The 17486-nt window shown below is 38.0% G+C and overlaps 2 protein-coding genes across 20 annotated transcripts; one reads left to right on the forward strand and one right to left on the reverse strand.

Annotated features, from left to right (window-relative positions):
* Positions 1-24: 24 nt before the first annotated feature.
* LOC311018072 (uncharacterized protein) lies at positions 25-12262 on the reverse strand. 19 transcript variants are annotated; one of them, XM_084016838.1, is made up of 40 exons: positions 11825-12262; positions 11045-11096; positions 10918-10935; positions 10760-10831; positions 10366-10446; positions 9787-9906; positions 8982-9071; positions 8511-8603; positions 8040-8126; positions 7875-7946; positions 7640-7687; positions 7388-7468; positions 7225-7311; positions 7041-7115; positions 6812-6892; positions 6632-6721; positions 6466-6540; positions 6242-6322; positions 6068-6151; positions 5919-5990; positions 5586-5666; positions 5409-5498; positions 5076-5156; positions 4902-4985; positions 4753-4824; positions 4420-4500; positions 4241-4330; positions 4092-4163; positions 3759-3839; positions 3582-3671; positions 3257-3337; positions 3087-3170; positions 2938-3009; positions 2606-2686; positions 2429-2515; positions 2280-2351; positions 2068-2142; positions 1580-1705; positions 1308-1458; positions 25-1220 (listed from the first exon to the last, which is right to left on the reverse strand). In XM_084016838.1, exons 1-40 carry the CDS (start codon positions 12122-12124, stop codon positions 758-760), a joined length of 3873 nt encoding a protein of 1290 aa, XP_083872964.1. In that variant the 5' UTR covers positions 12125-12262; the 3' UTR covers positions 25-757. The 19 variants fall into 19 exon arrangements, with proteins under 19 accessions (XP_083872964.1, XP_083872953.1, XP_083872967.1 ...); XM_084016827.1 differs by having other exon boundaries at positions 5586-5690; XM_084016841.1 differs by lacking the exon at positions 7041-7115 and having other exon boundaries at positions 5586-5690.
* Positions 12263-13390: 1128 nt separating this feature from the next.
* Positions 13391-16333, forward strand: LOC311018188 (aromatase-like). The gene is made up of 10 exons (XM_084017018.1): positions 13391-13470; positions 13992-14137; positions 14337-14487; positions 14567-14721; positions 14816-14992; positions 15116-15230; positions 15312-15426; positions 15505-15667; positions 15746-15984; positions 16057-16333. The coding sequence occupies exons 2-10, from the start codon at positions 13993-13995 to the stop codon at positions 16324-16326; spliced, it is 1530 nt and encodes a 509-aa protein (XP_083873144.1). The 5' UTR covers positions 13391-13470; position 13992; the 3' UTR covers positions 16327-16333.
* Positions 16334-17486: the final 1153 nt, after the last annotated feature.

Consider the following 17486-nt stretch of genomic DNA (forward strand, 5'->3'; position numbering starts at 1 on the left):
AAAAGTAACAATACTGCGTCATGATTCATGAATCATATTTATTGCCTGAGTTGCTTGTGGAATCACATGGTGGTCTGTAATTAACGTAAATACCAACTTTAAGCCGAGCATACATCACATACAAACAATTCACATATGAGATATCATATGAAATCATTGAAAAAGTTGCAGAAACCTGTTACTTAATTTAACAATAAACATAATAATATACACATACAGCTTTGATGCTGCTTGTCGTTTAAGGACAAAAAGAATGCAGAGATCAGACACCATATATTTGTTTCCAGATAATCATAAATCAGAGAGGAAAAAACTGTTCTCGCAGGATTTTGTAAGATATTCTGAAACAATCCTATCAGTTCCATTTTTCTTGAACTCACTAAAACAGCGACATGAGCTGTATTGTCTCAGAGCCCGGGTGGTTTTCTCTTTAAACCGACCACCTTGCACCTTTGAAATATATCAAAACCTCAAAGTTCACTTTCAGTTCTGCCGCGTTGAGCAAGACCAGATCCAGTGAAGATAAATAAGCCAGCACACAAGAAAGAAATAGGCAATGCGTATTTACTTCAAATAGAGGACATGACTGTGTAATCCTGATTATTCATGGTTTTGGTAATAACTTGTCCCCATTTCACCCAGTTTCAATAAGCTAAATGATCAGTGTGACTAAATAAATGTCCTGTGTCAAAAGCAGATTAGTGTTTCAAGAAATTCCTGCAAACCATTGCTTGTTTTATAAGGTTTGTGATGAAATCTAGGTTGGTTTGAGTTTAACTCTGCAGATTTTCACACTGCTGTTGTCCCACACATACAGACGCTTTTTGTTGGGATAATATGACAGCATAGCCAGGATGCCATTAGCTGGCCTTAAATCAAAACTTGCATCCAGAGGAATCTCTTTCTTTAAGTCAAAGGCATATGAAACGCTTCTGTCTTCGTCGTCTGTAAAATATAGCACCCCACATACAATGAATGCATTTCCTGCTTTAGCTGTAGGATAGTGAGTATTTATGATTGACTCCACAAAGAATCCGTCTGGGTTAATCTTCGCAACCATCGTATCATCATCAGTATCTGATGCAAAAATGACCCACAGTCCATTTTCATCCACAGCAAACTTAAAATATGTCTTCGAGTTGCGGAAAAGATAATTCAGGTGGTTATATCTGCTGTTCGCCATGATCAGAGCATTTGTTCTCCTGGTATTCAGGTCAAATCTGTAAAATATTATAAGAATAAAAAAGTCAATATGAGAAAGTAAGCCACAGGGACAAATCGTATACATGTTTCACACAAACACTTACTTTATAAGCCTGTTTGTTCCTGCGTTGTGAAAGTAAAAGGACTGCTTGTAAACAACATGACCACAGCCCTGGAAGAACAGCCTCATGTCAATCATGTTGTTGCTTGGATCCTGAAATGTCGAACTGTTCTTATGCTCCTCCAAAACTCGACCTGGGCGAAAAATGTCTCTGTGTTAACAGTAAGTCTATAATAACTGAAAATATCTTTGATGAATGACTTGTAGACTTGTGGCTGCTGTTAAAAAATAAAATTAAAAAATAAAATAAATCACCTGAAAAATGATCGGCCAGCCAGTATCGACCATCATCCAGCTGAGAGGCATCAGACATCCAGGCTCCAAAAGTGCTTTGCATTTTGGTGGCTCTCTCCGAGCATTTAATGGATCTAATGTTGCACTCTAAATAAAAGAAAATACGTCAGTATTTGAATATTATCTGTTATCCAACAGATAGATAGCGTAATTTGAAAAATGTTCTGAGTAATATTTGTCCATCTCTCAGTGGTTGTCATAATGTTATTGTTGTTGTTAGTCTGTGGATATGAAGAGTCTAAATAAAAAGTAAGAAGAAGAAGTATAATAAGAAGAAGGCTAATTTACAAAATAAAGTGGATGTTTATTCTGTTTAAAGCCAAAATAACTGGCTATACTATCGACCATTTAAAAATGACTGATGGGCTTTGAGAGAAAAGAGAAATCTTTTAAACCAAGATTATAAATTAATATTTAAACCAAATACGGGTCACAAAACTGTTTCTTACCGCTTTTCATGGGTGTGTTGATAATGTTTGTATTGTTGTTGAATGTGTCTCTCTCCAGATCTTCAGAGAGTGAGGCTGCAACATGAAAGGAAACAAATATTTATACACATAGACACTTATGGTGTTACATTGCTGCATCATAAATCGTACAAAAGACAGAAGGACATTTTTTTTAGGCCATTTTACATAATTTAAAATAGAGGGTTTCCTACCTGTTAATAATTTAATTGGTGACTCTGTAGCATTTTTGAAGAAATCTCTGTTCTGGTCCACAGAAAGTGGAACTGTAGAATGAAGTAAAACATTGTAATAATAACAATAACTTTTTCATTCACTTTGTCAACACTTGAGTGTTTCATACCTGTTAGAAGCTGTGTTGGTGACTCTGTAGCGTTTTCTCTTGTGGGATCGTTGTCATGATTGTCATCTTGATGAGATGTTACTGACTCTAGAAATAAATAAAAAAATATTGGGTTTAACTTTTTCATATAATAAAGTCTGTCTGTAAGTCTTCCTGCTGCTCATAATGGTTGTTTACCAGCTTCCACGTTTGTGTCTAGAAGCATCTCAGAGTCAGTAACATCTGTAATGTCATCAGTTGGATGTGGAGTTGCTGATTCTACAGAAAGAAGAATCGATTTAACTAAAAGAGATGGTACAGATATTAAATATTCCCATTTTGAGGAAAAATAAAAACTACTGAAACTAAATGTGTGAATTGATTAACACTGACACCAAACAGTGTCACCAATAGACAGTTTCTTACCACTAATTATGGGGCTGATGAATTAAATAAAACATTAAATATAATGTTAATGTGAACATTATGTGACTCAATTTCTTCACAATTCAAAACACAGTGTTTCCTACCTGTTAATAATTTAATTGGTGACTCTGTAGCATTTTTGAAGAAATCTCTGTTCTGGTCCACAGAAAGTGGAACTGTAGAATGAAGTAAAACATTGTAATAATAACAATAATGTTTTCACTCACTTTGTCAACACTTGAGTGTTTCCTACCTGTTAGCTGTATTGGTGACTCTGTAGCGTTTTCTCTTGTGGGGTCGTTGTCATGATTGTCATCTTGATGAGATGTTACTGACTCTAGAATTGAAAAAATATTGGGTTTAACTTTTACATATAATAAAGTTTGTCTGTAAGTCTTCCTGCTGCTCATAATGGTTGTTTACCAGCTTCCACGTTTGTGTCTAGAAGCATCTCAGAGTCAGTAACATCTGTAATGTCATCAGTTGGATGTGGAGTTGTTGATTCTACAGAAAGAAGCATATATTTAATTAAAAGAGATGGTACAGATATTAAATATTCCCATTTTGAGGAAAAATAACAACCACTGATACTAAATGTGAAAACTGATCAACACTAATTCCAGACATTGACACCAATAGACAGTTTGTTACCACTTGTTATGGGGCTGATTAAATTAACATTAAATATTATATTTGAAAATGATGGCACTTCAATTTTTATCACTATTCAAAACACAGTGTTTCCTACCTGTTAGCTGTGTTGGTGACTCTGTAGCATTTTCTCTTGTGGGATCGTTCAATATGTCATGATTGTCATCTTGATGAGATGTTACTGACTCTAGAATGGAAAAAAATATTGGGTTTAACTTTTACATATAATAAAGTCTGTCTGTGAGTCTTCCTGCTGCTCATAATGGTTGTTTACCAGCTTCCACGTTTGTGTCTAGAAGCATTTCAGAGTCGGTAACATCTGTAATGTCATCAGTTGGATGTGGAGTTGTTGATTCTACAGAAAGAAGCATATATTTAACTAAAAGAGATGGTACAGATATTAAATATTCCTATTTTGAGGAAAGATAAAAACCACTGAAACTAAATGTGAGAACTGATCAACACTGACACCAAACAGTGGCACCAATAGACAGTTTCTTACCACTTGTTATGGGGCTGATGAATGAAATAAAACATTAAATATAATGTTAATGTGAACATTATGGTGACTCAATTTCTTCACAATTCAAAACACAGTGTTTCCTACCTGTTAATAATTTAATTGGTGACTCTGTAGCATTTTTGAAGGAATCTCTGTTCTGGTCCACAGAAAGTGGAACTGTAGAATGAAGTAAAACATTGTAATAATAACAATAATGTTTTCACTCACTTTGTCAACACTTGATTGTTTCCTACCTGTTAGCTGTATTGGTGACTCTGTAGCGTTTTCTCTTGTGGGATCGTTCAATATGTCATGATTGTCATCTTGATGAGATGTTACTGACTCTGGAAAAGAACAAATAATATTGGGTTTAACTTTTTCATACAATAAAGTCTGTCTGTAAGTCTTCCTGCTGCTCATAATGGTTGTTTACCAGCTTCAACATTTGTGTCTAGAAGCATCTCAGAGTCAGTAACATCTGTAATGTCATCAGTTGGATGTGGAGTTGCTGATTCTACAGAAAGAAACATAGATTTAACTAAAAGAGATGGTACAGATATTAAATATTCCTATTTTGAGGAAAGATAAAAAACACTGAAACTAAATGTGAGAACTGATCAACACTGACACCAAACAGTGTCACCAATAGACAGTTTCTTACGACTTGTAATGGGGCTGATTAATTAAATAAAACATTAAATATAATGTTAATATGAACATTATGGTGACTCAATTTCTTCACAATTCAAAACAAAGTGTTTCCTACCTGTTAATAATTTAATTGGTGACTCTGTAGCATTTTTGAAGAAATCTCTGTTCTGGTCCACAGAAAGTGGAACTGTAGAATGAAGTAAAACATTGTAATAATAACAATAATGTTTTCACTCACTTTGTCAACACTTGAGTGTTTCCTACCTGTTAGCTGTATTGGTGACTCTGTAGCGTTTTCTCTTGTGGGATCGTTGTCATGATTGTCATCTTGATGAGATGTTACTGACTCTAGAAAAGAACAAAATAATATTGGGTCTAACTTTTTCATGTAATAAAGTCTGTCTGTGAGTCTTCCTGCTGCTCATAATAGTTGTTTACCAGCTTCAACATTTGTGTCTAGAAGCATCTCAGAGTCAGTAACATCTGTAATGTCATCAGTTGGATGTGGAGTTGATGATTCTACAGAAAGAAACATAGATTTAACTAAAAGAGATGGTACAGATATTAAATATTCCCATTTTTAGGAAAGATAAAAAACACTGAAACTAAATGTGAGAACTGATCAACACTGACACCAAACAGTGTCACCAATAGACAGTTTCTTACCACTTGTTATGGGGCTGATTAATAAAATAAAACATTAAATATAATGTTAATGGGAACATTATGGTGACTCAATTTCTTCACAATTCAAAACACAGTGTTTCCTACCTGTTAGCTGTATTGGTGACTCTGTAGCGTTTTCTCTTGTGGGATCGTTCAATATGTCATGATTGTCATCTTGATGAGATTTTACTGACTCTAGAATGGAAAAAAATATTGGGTTTAACTTTTTCACATCATAAAGTCTGTCTGTGAGTCTTCCTGCTGCTCATAATGGTTGTTTACCAGCTTCCACGTTTGTGTCTAGAAGCATTTCAGAGTCAGTAACATCTGTAATGTCATTAGTTGGATGTGGAGTTGCTGATTCTACAGAAAGAAGAATCGATTTAACTAAAAGAGATGGTACAGATATTAAATATTCCCATTTTTAGGAAAGATAAAAAACACTGAAACTAAATGTGAGAACTGATCAACACTGACACCAAACAGTGTCACCAATAGACAGTTTCTTACGACTTGTAATGGGGCTGATGAATGAAATAAAACATTAAATATAATGTTAATGTGAACATTATGGTGACTCAATTTCTTCACAATTCAAAACACAGTGTTTCCTACCTGTTAATAATTTAATTGGTGACTCTGTAGCATTTTTGAAGAAATCTCTGTTCTGGTCCACAGAAAGTGGAACTGTAGAATGAAGTAAAACATTGTAATAATAACAATAATGTTTTCACTCACTTTGTCAACACTTGAGTGTTTCCTACCTGTTAGCTGTATTGGTGACTCTGTAGCGTTTTCTCTTGTGGGATCGTTGTCATGATTGTCATCTTGATGAGATGTTACTGACTCTAGAAATCCAAAAAAAAATATTGGGTTTAACTTTTTCATACAATAAAGTTTGTCTGTAAGTCTTCCTGCTGCTCATAATGGTTGTTTACCAGCTTCCACGTTTGTGTCTAGAAGCATCTCAGAGTCAGTAACATCTGTAATGTCATCAGTTGGATGTGGAGTTGCTGATTCTACAGAAAGAAACATAGATTTAACTAAAAGAGATGGTACAGATATAAAATATTCCTATTTTGAGGAAAAATAAAAACTACTGTTACTAAATGTGAGAACTGATTAACACTGATTCCAGACAGTGAAACCAACAGTTTCTCACCACTTGTCATGGCTGCATCAATACTGGTTCTACTGTTATTGAAGGGATCGCTGTTTTGGTCCACAGAAACTCGAGCTGATGAATGAAATAAAACATTAAATATAATGTTAATGTGAACATTATGGTGACTCAATTTCTTCACTATTCAAAACACAGTGTTTCCTACCTGTTAGCTGTATTGGTGACTCTGTAGCATTTTCTCTTGTGGGGTCGTTCAATAAGTCATGATTGTCATCTTGATGAGATGTTACTGACTCTAGAAAAGAACAAAAAAATATTGGGTTTAACTTTTTCATATAATAAAGTCTGTCTGTAAGTCTTCCTGCTGCTCATAACGGTTGTTTACCAGCTTCCACGTTTGTGTCTAGAAGCATCTCAGAGTCGGTAGCATCTGTAATGTCATCAGTTGGATGTGGAGTTGCTGATTCTACAGAAAGAAGAATAGATTTAACTAAAAGAGATGGTACAGATATAAAATATTCCTATTTTGAGGAAAGATAAAAAACACTGAAACTAAATGTGAGAACTGATCAACACTGATTCCAGACAGTGACACCAATAGACAGTTTTCTCACCACTTGTTATGGCTGCATCAATACTGGTTCTACTGTTATTGAAGGGATCGCTGTTTTGGTCCACAGAAAGTGGAACTGTTGAATTGGAATTAAATATTAAATATAATGTTTTAAAGTTATTGTCACTGACTTTACTGATAATTGACTTTACTGTAATTCAATTACATTCAATATAATTTCCTACCTGTATATAGTTGTCCAGGTGCTTCTGAGACATTTTCTCTCTTGTAATCATTCAAGGTGCGATCATCTTGATGGAATGAGTCTGACTCTGAAAATAGAAGAAAAAAAGAGATTTAGTAAAAGTCTGTCTGTAAGTCTTCCTGCTGCTCATAATGGTTGTTTACCAGCTTCCGTGTTTGTGTCTAGAAGCATCTCAGAGTCAGTAACATCTGTAATGTCAGCAGTTGGATGTGGAGTTGCTGATTCTACAGAAAGAAAGATGAGATTCAGCTAGAATTGATGGTTCAGATATTAGATATTGTTAAAACCTGAAATCACAACTTAATTCACAAACAGCATATCATTAAATAAAACAAATGCATACCATTTATTGCTGTGTACTACTGTGATTTGAAGCTTAAATTCAATTGACTCACCAGTTTGTGTCCATCTCATGCTGAAAGTCTGAAAGTTGTTCTGGGACTCTAAAGAAATAATTGCAAAAACTTAGTATAAAACCTTCAATATCCACTTAAACTGCACCAGCAAGCTAGATTGTGGTTGAATACCCGTTTGAAAATACAGCAGCCAGTGCATTCATGTTGTTGGATGGTGATTCTGTTTGTGGTCAATCCTGAAGTGAAACAGTGACACCAATAGACAGTTTCTTACCACTTGTCGTGGGTCCATCAGTAATGCTTCCACTGTCATTGAAGGAGTCACTGTTTTGGTCCACAGAAAGTGCTGTTGAATGAAATGAAGATCAATTATTGCCTATTGTTTACTGATAATTGTTTCCTACCTGTATATAGTTGTATATAGTGTTTCCTGCTGTACCTGTTAATACTTTAATTGGTCCGTCAGTACCATTCTCTGTGTTATTCAGGGTGTCGTGGCTGTAGTCTTTATGAGATGATACCAACTCTGGAAAATAAAATGTATTGAGGTTTCATTATCACAGTTATAGGAAGCACTTTTCTGGTTTGATACTTTCATTTTATTTTCTGATAATACATCTTTACTTGACCTCAAGTATGATTTTGAATTTGGAAAGAGGTCTCAGGTCTAAATTGACGGCCACAACCTTACCCTTCGCAAACCCAATTATGTTGTTGCATTTTCTTGTCAAAACACAATTTCTTTTAGGTTATTAGCTCACGTCATGGGTTCTCTTTGTATTTGTACTTTGTAATATTAAAAGGGCTATAGCATTAAAAAACGGTACTGGAATTTTTATTGAGTAAAAAATCAATAGAAAACGATAAAATCAGGAGTTCTGTCAATGAAATCGTTTTAACACTCGCTTACCAGATTCCTTATCTGTATCTTGACGTTTCTCAGACTCAGTAACCATTAAAACCCGCGTGGTGACTTCATCAGCTGGAGGTGGTGTTGGTAACACTGTGGAGATTTATTAAGATGACTGTAGGAAGTTATGCATCACACATTTAATGAACATTTCCCAGTATGTTCTGTTTCCTCTAACCAACGTGCAACAAATTTAAACTTATTAATAAAGTCTTCCTTCCTCAAAATGGTTGTTTTGACTGAAGGGAACATAAATGTGAATTGGTCAATACTGATACCAAATATAGTATACAATTTAGTTGTTTTTTCCCCTTTTTGACCACTTTTCATTTGTATGATTAATGTTTCCACTGCCATTGAAGGTAGCGTTGTTTTAATCTGGAGAAAGTGGGGCGTTACAGTGAAACATACAACATAAAACGTACGAGGTTAAACATGACACAGTGACGTTTCCTTGTCACGGTTGCTTACCAGAGTCTGTGCTTGTGTCTGGAGGTTTCTTAGAGGCAATAACATTCAGCTCATTTATGCTCTCATTGCCTGGATGTGGTGTTGGTGATTCTGTAGACATAAAGACATCATACATTATTAAACCATTAGGGCCATAAATAAATACATCATTTCACAACCAGAATGGTATTCTTGGCAGCGTGGAAATGCCTCAGAAAAAACCCCTTGAGATGTTGGGGAATAACATTTGCAGACAATATAATTAAACAGTTTACTTAAAGAATTAAGTGCCATAAAGTGGTGAGGTTGCAGATTATAACCACTAAAAGCCTTCTGGTCACCCCTCCCTTTCCAAGTGTGTCAGAGATTTTTATTTTTTTCTGTTTCTGTTCTGTAGATATGAAGGGCTTATTCTAAGGTGACGAAAACACGACCATTCTTACAGGTGATTAATAGTAATGAATAGTTCTTGATATAATATTTGATTTTGCCAGTAAATCCTCTAAATCAAACACACTGGTCCTTTATAAAACGTATTTTTTTTAATCCAAATGATTCAAAAAGATACTTATTTTGTTGGTGGTCATAGTGTTTCTCTAAAAATTATTAGATGAATTGAATTGAATGTGACCAAAGCCACCATCCTACACCATGGATATATCTTAAAACATTATGTTAATGAAGTCTACATGGCTGAGTGTGCAATATTCATAATATTTTTGGGGCATCACCTAAAAGATTAATATCTCTGTTGGGAGCTTTTTGGCTGTGACAGTGAAACATGCTGGTTCATTGATTAATGATCCTGTGGAGATGTTCTTCTCACCCATCAACAAGTTGGTTTGATGGTTGTGTTCTGCGATGGTCTCGTTTTTCACTTCATTGGAACACCAAGCAGGGCAGGGTAGACCAGGTGGGCCTGGTAGACCCCTTGGACCAGGAGGACCTTCAAATATTGTCATAGCTGCAAGTCAGACATTTAAAACGGGCCTACTGCTGATCACTGACAGGCTCTACAACAACAACAACAACAACAACAACAACAACAACAACAACAACAACAACAACAATGAAATGAAACTGGAAAACTTTAAATTATAACAGTTTTCAAATTCAAATTTGAAGAAAAAAATAACAATGAAACTAAGACTTTACCAAAAATAATAAAGAAGTTGGGGTTCACTTTGTTTATTATATCCAACAATAGGATAAAAAAGAAAACATAGTGGTCAGTAGTGGACCTAAACATCAAGTCTCAAGTCTGTCTGAAAATAAATAAGAAAATCACTCACAATATGAAATAAAATTATGGGACAGCTCTTCAGTTGTAATCTTGAATCTGACCGACTTCCTCTGTGTTAATCACATTATTGATATGAGGTTCAAACGCCTCGTTATCACTGACCCTCAACGAGACTGTCATTGCAGGCTCCGGGAGGCGCCGGGTCTCCTTTGGGTCCTGGCTCTCCTTTCTCACCAGGGGATCCTATCATTGACAGGTCATGAATAGAAAAAGGAAACTAAAAGCGGGATGATCACGTGTTGATTGGAAGACTGTGAATGGATGATTTTGGATTTTAAATGTGAAGTAAATTGTCAAAGAGGTGATTTAGTTGTAATCTGTCCAGTCAGCCTTTTCCATCTGAATCAGTCGGCCATGCTTTGTTAATGTGGTATTTAAAAGTGATGCAATCAAGGCTTAGCAAGGGAATGGTTTCCGTGTTACTTTGTCTGTTGTGGTGCACACCTCAGTAGGGTGGTAGTCTGAGGAAATGTATTTGTCACAACAGATCTCTCACCTCTTCTTCCTCTCCGGCCCACCGGCCCGGGCTCCCCACGTGGTCCCGGTGAACCAGCTGGACCAGGCAAACCTAACAGGCAAAAGGACTGTGGCTGTAGTAACAAATTCAGCTTAGTTTACGTAACTGAGCAATTCATTCAAAGTGCCTGGTTTTACCTGGTGGTCCAGGTGGGCCTGGGGAGGGGGGATGAAATAAAAATATTTTACACAAATCAAACACAGTAGAAGCACCAGCCACCATAATAACTGCCATGGTGGAATGAAGAATATTTGTGAGGTGCACCTGTTAAGCAGAGTCCTCTGGAGGTGTTGCACAGATCTATGAAGGCTTTGACCTGAAATAAAGAAAACAAGCAGGAAGAGCAGGTGAGGTCAGTGTTGATTGAAACATCTGGAAGCTTTATAGCGTTTTACATCTGGTTGGATACAAGCAGCTTTCCTGTTCTTACCCCTATCTTACTAACTATATCTGTATCATTTGCTATCAGGATTTGAGAGTTAACAGCTATTTTTATTTCATATTATCACCATTTCAGAGCTGAAAAGTCAATTTATTAAAGTGATTGTTGACATAATTAACATTATTAATCTATGAATTGCTCCTGTCATTTTAATGTTGAATATTTGCTGTTTTATTTACTCTTCTACAAACCGTAACAGGACAAACAGTAACAGATGGATGGATTGGTGCATCACTGACAATGCTGTCAAAAACTACAGTAGCGCCCTCTGGAGAAATGGCTGTTACCATTGGATGTGAGGACAGTAGAGGGAGGAGCAGTCATGCCCTTCTGCTCCAACTATTTATCCAGGAAAGGCTCAGTGGAAAAACAGACTCTTGTATTGGTGCACAGACATATTTCTTATCCCAAAAGGGAAAAGAGAGGAAATGTTTCTAGATGACGGCAAAAAGTCGCTAATTGCTCATCTGTTCTGTCTCATAATAACATAAGAAATGTTCTTTTCGTATGTTTTTTTGTTTTTTTACAGACGTATAGTAAACAGCCTGCAATATTCCCAATTTCATATAAAGTGGCCATATTAAAGTATTTAGGTGTCTTACAGGAACCATGGAGTAAGTCATCAGCATCATCATATCATTCTCCTCTTGGCTTCGTGTCGGTTCTCCCTCCTGGTTTCTTCTGCTGCGGTGGAGCTTCTTCAGGTCTGCAGCCTCTGCAGGGTCCGTGGGCAGGACTCCCTGCATCCTGCAGCTCTGTGACAGCACCTGCATCTGGGCGTCCAATCTGAGCAGCTCCGCCGTCAGCTCTCTCTGTCGAACCAGCAGGAAAACTAAACCTCCTGAGCTCAGGAGCAGCAGGGCACACAGCCCCACCACAAAAGATCCACTCCTCTCCTTCATATCTGTACCCTGCTTGCTGCTCCTCCACCGCAGAGTAATCCGAGCTCTGAAATGCACAAACACATACAGCGCATATCTGACCACTTGCCAACAGATGAGGCATCAGTGGGAAACCACTCTTGTGAAGTCGGAGAGAAATAACATGTCAAGATCTGTCTGTGACATGGGTGGGTGAACCACGTGATGCATTGCACAATAACAGGCATCTGGGAAACAGTTTGGATCTGTTTGATTTAGAAACCACTAATTTCCCCGAATGTCTTCTCATCATTCTGGTTACACATCTCAATATTGCCACCAGTCTGCCCGGCACAAAATGACATGGACATGGAATAAATAAGTGGCGAACAAGTGGAGCATTCTTTGGATCTACAAAAGAGCTTTCAGGGTGCTTTCAATAAAAGAGTGTGTGTGGGTGTGTGCATGTGTGTGTGTGTGTGTGTGTGTGTGTGTGTGTGTGTGTGTGTGTGTGTGTGTGTGTGTGTGTGTGTGTGCGTGCATGTGTTGTAATCTCCTATTATAAATGGGGATTTTGTGGGGGTTTTTTATTGCATTATGTATTTACAAATAAAGACTCCATAATAGTTATAGTTTTCCCTTTTTGTGTCGATAGACAAGTAACACTAAAGTTTCTCTATTTCCAAAAAGTTTGAATAGTCTCTACCTAATGAGCCTAGCAGGTTTTTCAGCCAACTTCGGGATAAAGCCACCACCCAAACCCTTAAATCTGAGGAAACATCTTCATAATCAGCATAGCCATTAATTTCAACTATTCATCAGAAGCACACAACCTCTCCCTTTATAATTTTGCATCCATTCTTCATTTTTAAGTTGTTTTTTTAAATGAAAAATATGTTTTTTTCCCCTCTTTCCTGTGTTAAACTGCTGGGTAAATCCTTACTCTGGGTCAGTCTGACCCAGCTAATTAATTTCTCCTTGAAAAGCCTATTCGGTGGATGACAGTGGGGTTTCTTTCTTTTGAGCAAAGCTAAATGTGAAGCAAATCCATTAAAAAAAACCCACAAAGTACAACGAATGAAAAGCTGCAGGTTTTGCATTCTTATGAATAAAAAACACTTTTTTTGTTCTTTTTGAAGCTGCTTGGTGGCGTGGACCGTTATCCGGCCTGTTCGCTGACATGTAATGGTACTTGTGACCCCAAAGCAGCAGTGTTCCTTAGCAACCAGTAAAATGAGGACTTAACCGAGGATTTAAAAACACTTGAATCACTGCAATTTATTTGGTAGGAGAATGTTGATCATCCTTAAAGCCAGTGACGGGAGACCTGCATCTCTTCAAACTGGAGTCTAACTGGTCAGGAGTCGGAGATAGCCAGAGAACAAGAAGTAAGTGTTATTATTTGATGAACAATATAAAAAACGCCTAGAATAGTTAAAAGATACTTTTACAGAGAAAAGATGTATTAACACACTATGTGTATGTAATTATGGGTACTTTGTTCCTGTAGTGAGAGAGAGTTTAAGTTATTTGTTCTGCCACAAATATTTGCAACTAACTGTATGTGATTTCTTGGGAGAAGACACTAATATTATAAGCATGAAACCTGCAATAACCTTAAAAGAAATAAGGGAATATTCAACTAGCCATAAACTGACATATTAGACATATTAGATAAACAGCTGTCTAGGTAACAAACAGTTCATCATAAAGCTTTGCGTGGGTGTGTTTTGGTTTTAACGTGTGCCATTGTCGTGTTGCACACAAGGACAAGAGAATTACAAGGGATGTTCCCAGATTAAAGTTCCTCTATTTTGTTTGAGCAAAAGGAAGTGCTTGTTTTGTCTGCACTATTAGAGGAGACGGAAGCTTTCGGAGCACGGCACAAACTCCCAAAGTGTGTTCACAGCATGAAGGGGATGCAGCCACCAGAGACGCTCACCGTCGGCACCGAGGTGGTCGACACGGCGTCTGAAGTCACCGTCCTCCTGCTGCTGCTGCTGCTGCTGCTGCTCCTCACTGCCTGGAGCTGGATGAAGAGCTCACACATACCCGGTAAGAGACCTCAGCTTCTGTTCTTCAACTGCAGGAGTGAGAGAGAAATATCTGTTTTAAAACGTGTTTTGTACTTTGAATAATTAGGAAACAAGAGAATATAGAGCCAAAATAAATGTTTAGGAAATAACATAATAGATGACTGATTTCCATAAAGGACGACCTCTGTTTTGAGTCAGTACCTGTTTCTCTCCGACAGGTCCTTCCTTCTTGGCAGGCCTCGGCCCCATCCTCTCCTACAGCAGGTTCATCTGGACCGGCATAGGAACGGCCAGCAACTACTACAACAACAAATACGGCAGCATTGTCCGGGTCTGGATTAATGGCGAGGAGACCCTCATTCTGAGCAGGCAAGTCTTTAGAGATAAAACAGCTTCACACTCACATTTCATCCCATGAATCTGTAGTGAGACACAGCTACTCTTGAAGGTCTTCAGAAGTATATCACGTTCTGAGGAGCGCCCACTACACGGCCAGGTTCGGGAGCAAAAAAGGGCTGGAATGCATTGGGATGGAAGGAAGGGGTATCATCTTCAACAGCGACGTCCTGCTCTGGAGAAAAGTGAGGACATACTTTTCTAAAGGTGAGCAATGGAGTCATAGTATTGTGCCTCATTTCACGCCTCTCTCTCCCTGAAACCCCACTTCCTTGTGGACTTAACTTAATTTGTTTTGCAGCTTTGACAGGCCCCGGCCTCCAGAGAACGGTGGGAATCTGTGTGAGCTCCACAATCAAACACCTGGACCTCCTGCAGGAGACGAGCGACCCCTCCAAACATGTGGACGCTCTCAATCTGCTGAGAGTGGTAGTGGTGGACATCTCCAACAGGCTTTTCCTCAGGGTGCCTCTCAACGGTCAGCTGCTTGTTCATTGTGTGCACATCCTACACTCAAACTGGAGATCTTATGACAGCATCAAACATCAAATTCTTGCACTGCAGCTCGTGACCTGTTGTTTTTTTGTTCCTCATAATTTAGAAAGGGACTTGCTGATGAAAATCCAGAACTACTTTGAGACCTGGCAAACAGTTCTGATAAAGCCTGATATATTTTTCAAGATCGGATGGCTGTACAACAAGCACAAGAGAGCAGCGTAACACCCTCACGTGTCACAGCATATCAACATTTGGCTTGTGATCTTGACCCTAATCTTTGCTGCTTTTTATGCCAACAGCCAAGAGCTGCAGGACGTGATGGAGAGCCTCCTCGAAACGAAAAGAAAGATTATAAATGAGTCCGAGAAGTTGGATGAGGATCTCGACTTTGCTACGGAGCTCATCTTCGCTCAGGTTCGCCTCTTTTGATAAATCTGTGTCTGAGTTACCGTCATGTGTCATGTGTTGCGTACCTCTTTGTCTGTTAAACAGAACGTTGGGGAGCTTTCAGCCGATAACGTCCGGCAGTGCGTGCTGGAGATGGTGATTGCGGCGCCTGACACACTATCCATCAGCCTCTTCTTCATGCTGATGCTGCTGAAACAAAACCCAGACGTAGAGATGAAGATAGTGGAGGAGATGAACGCCGTCTTGAGTAAGCGTATTTGTCCTGTTTTAATCTCTGCAAAAGACAAAACTATTTAAACCCTCTGTGCTTTTTTTCCAATTCCAGGTGAAAAAGGTGAACACATTTATTATCAGAGCTTGAAAGTGATGGAGAGTTTCATCAACGAGTCTTTGAGGTTTCATCCGGTGGTTGATTTCACAATGAGAAAAGCTCTGAAGGATGACAACATCGAAGGCATTAAAATCACAAAAGGCACCAACATCATTCTTAACATTGGTGTAATGCATAAGACGGAATTCTTTCCAAAACCCAAAGAGTTCAGCCTGATGAATTTCGACAAAGCGGTAAGTCAGCTGAGCGTTGTGCAACGTTAGAAAGTACAAACTCAGCTCAGGTTTCCTTCCTCTGGTTGGCAGGTGCCCAGTCGTTTCTTCCAGCCCTTCGGCTGTGGGCCTCGTTCCTGCGTGGGCAAACACATCGCCATGGTGATGATGAAGGCCATCCTGGTCACTCTGTTGTCTCGTTATACCGTGTGTCCTCGCCGAGGCTGCACCCTCAGCAGCATCAGGCAGACAAACAACCTGTCGCAGCAGCCTGTGGAGGACGAGCACAGCCTGGCCATGCGCTTCATCCCTCGCACAACATCACCTCAACACGGTCAACGCGGTCAACACAGTCAGCGCTGAGACACATGCAGCGGTCACATTCTGGTGGAAACGAATTAGTGTTGCATATTATAAGTTAAATATTCCACAAATCTGCAAAAAAAACAAAACTCTGGTCCTCTGGGTTTCCATAGTTCTATATAGAGTTCTGCAAGAATGAGTCCCATGTCTGAAAGTCATTTGGTTTTTGGTTAGATGCCTGAAAAAACACACGTTTAGGAGAGTTCAGGACATAAATCACATCAGTATACCCCTCTTGTGAATGTATAAGTGTTTTATGTGTGGCTAAATGAGATAGGTGAGGTCAGGTGTTCATTTGTTGAGATTATCTTGCTGAACAAAATGTGAAAATATCATAATCGTTTGTTTGCAGAGCTCAATTTCAGCAAAATCAAAAATCCCATTGGCTTTTTGTGGAGAGAAGCAGTGCGATGCAAACGTCTGGGGTTGGCTGACAAAAATATGTCACCTGTGCAGAACTCTATATCTTACTAAATTTGTGATGACAAAATTACTTTTTGTCATCTTTGACTTTTAATAAAGAGCGGTGTGAATATGATTTTACATGGGAATGCACATAGATTTGTGTTGATGCCACAAAATAATTATTGTGACAAAAAAGGTATACATTTTTAATGTTTTTCTCATATGGTGCCTTTCTTTTGTTTAGACCTGGACTGAGACAAACACCTCCAGCTGTTGTTCATTTTGTATGTTAATTCTGTTGATGGAGATACTGTTATGATGCCTGGTACTGTATGTATTTTACATACGTGTTTCATTTAGCATTATAGAGGCTACAGTATTTAAAATAATCAAAGTTAAAACATCAATGTTAAAGTATGGTATAGTGAGTATTCGTGTTATGCAAACATCATGTTAGCATTTCAACACCCACTGGAATAATGTAAAATATTAGATGTAAATGCATTAGTATGAGGACTCACCCCTCAGTATCTGACATTGTTTTTTCATGTTAAATGTCTATAAGAAATGTAGATAAGACAGTAATAAGTATTTTTTAGAATGTAAAAATGTGAACTCTGCAAAATAGGAAGTAAATAAAATCGTACTAATATTATTCGTTTTAATAATAGATTGTTTCTACATTTGGTGCATATAGGAGGCAAACAATGCTCAATCAATAAATAATCGAAATTATGCTTCAAGTCCAGCACATT

Source organism: Eutrigla gurnardus (assembly GCF_963514095.1).
Source record: "Eutrigla gurnardus genome assembly, chromosome: 9".
NCBI lineage: Eukaryota > Metazoa > Chordata > Actinopteri > Perciformes > Triglidae > Eutrigla > Eutrigla gurnardus.

Excerpts from the sequence above, each read along its gene's own strand:
- LOC311018072 (XM_084016827.1), bottom strand. The coding sequence starts at position 12,124 with ATGAAGGAGAGGAGTGGATCTTTTGTGGTGGGGCTGTGTGCCCTGCTG. Across the intron at positions 7,469-7,639 it reads CATGAGATGGACACAAACTG|AATCAGCAACTCCACATCCA; the intron begins GTGAGTCAATTG and ends TTCTTTCTGTAG. Across the intron at positions 1,706-2,067 it reads CAACACACCCATGAAAAGCG|AGTGCAACATTAGATCCATT; the intron begins GTAAGAAACAGT and ends TCTTTTATTTAG.
- LOC311018188 (XM_084017018.1), top strand. The coding sequence starts at position 13,993 with ATGAAGGGGATGCAGCCACCAGAGACGCTCACCGTCGGCACCGAGGTG. Across the intron at positions 14,722-14,815 it reads GAGGACATACTTTTCTAAAG|CTTTGACAGGCCCCGGCCTC; the intron begins GTGAGCAATGGA and ends TTTGTTTTGCAG. Across the intron at positions 14,993-15,115 it reads CCTCAGGGTGCCTCTCAACG|AAAGGGACTTGCTGATGAAA; the intron begins GTCAGCTGCTTG and ends CTCATAATTTAG.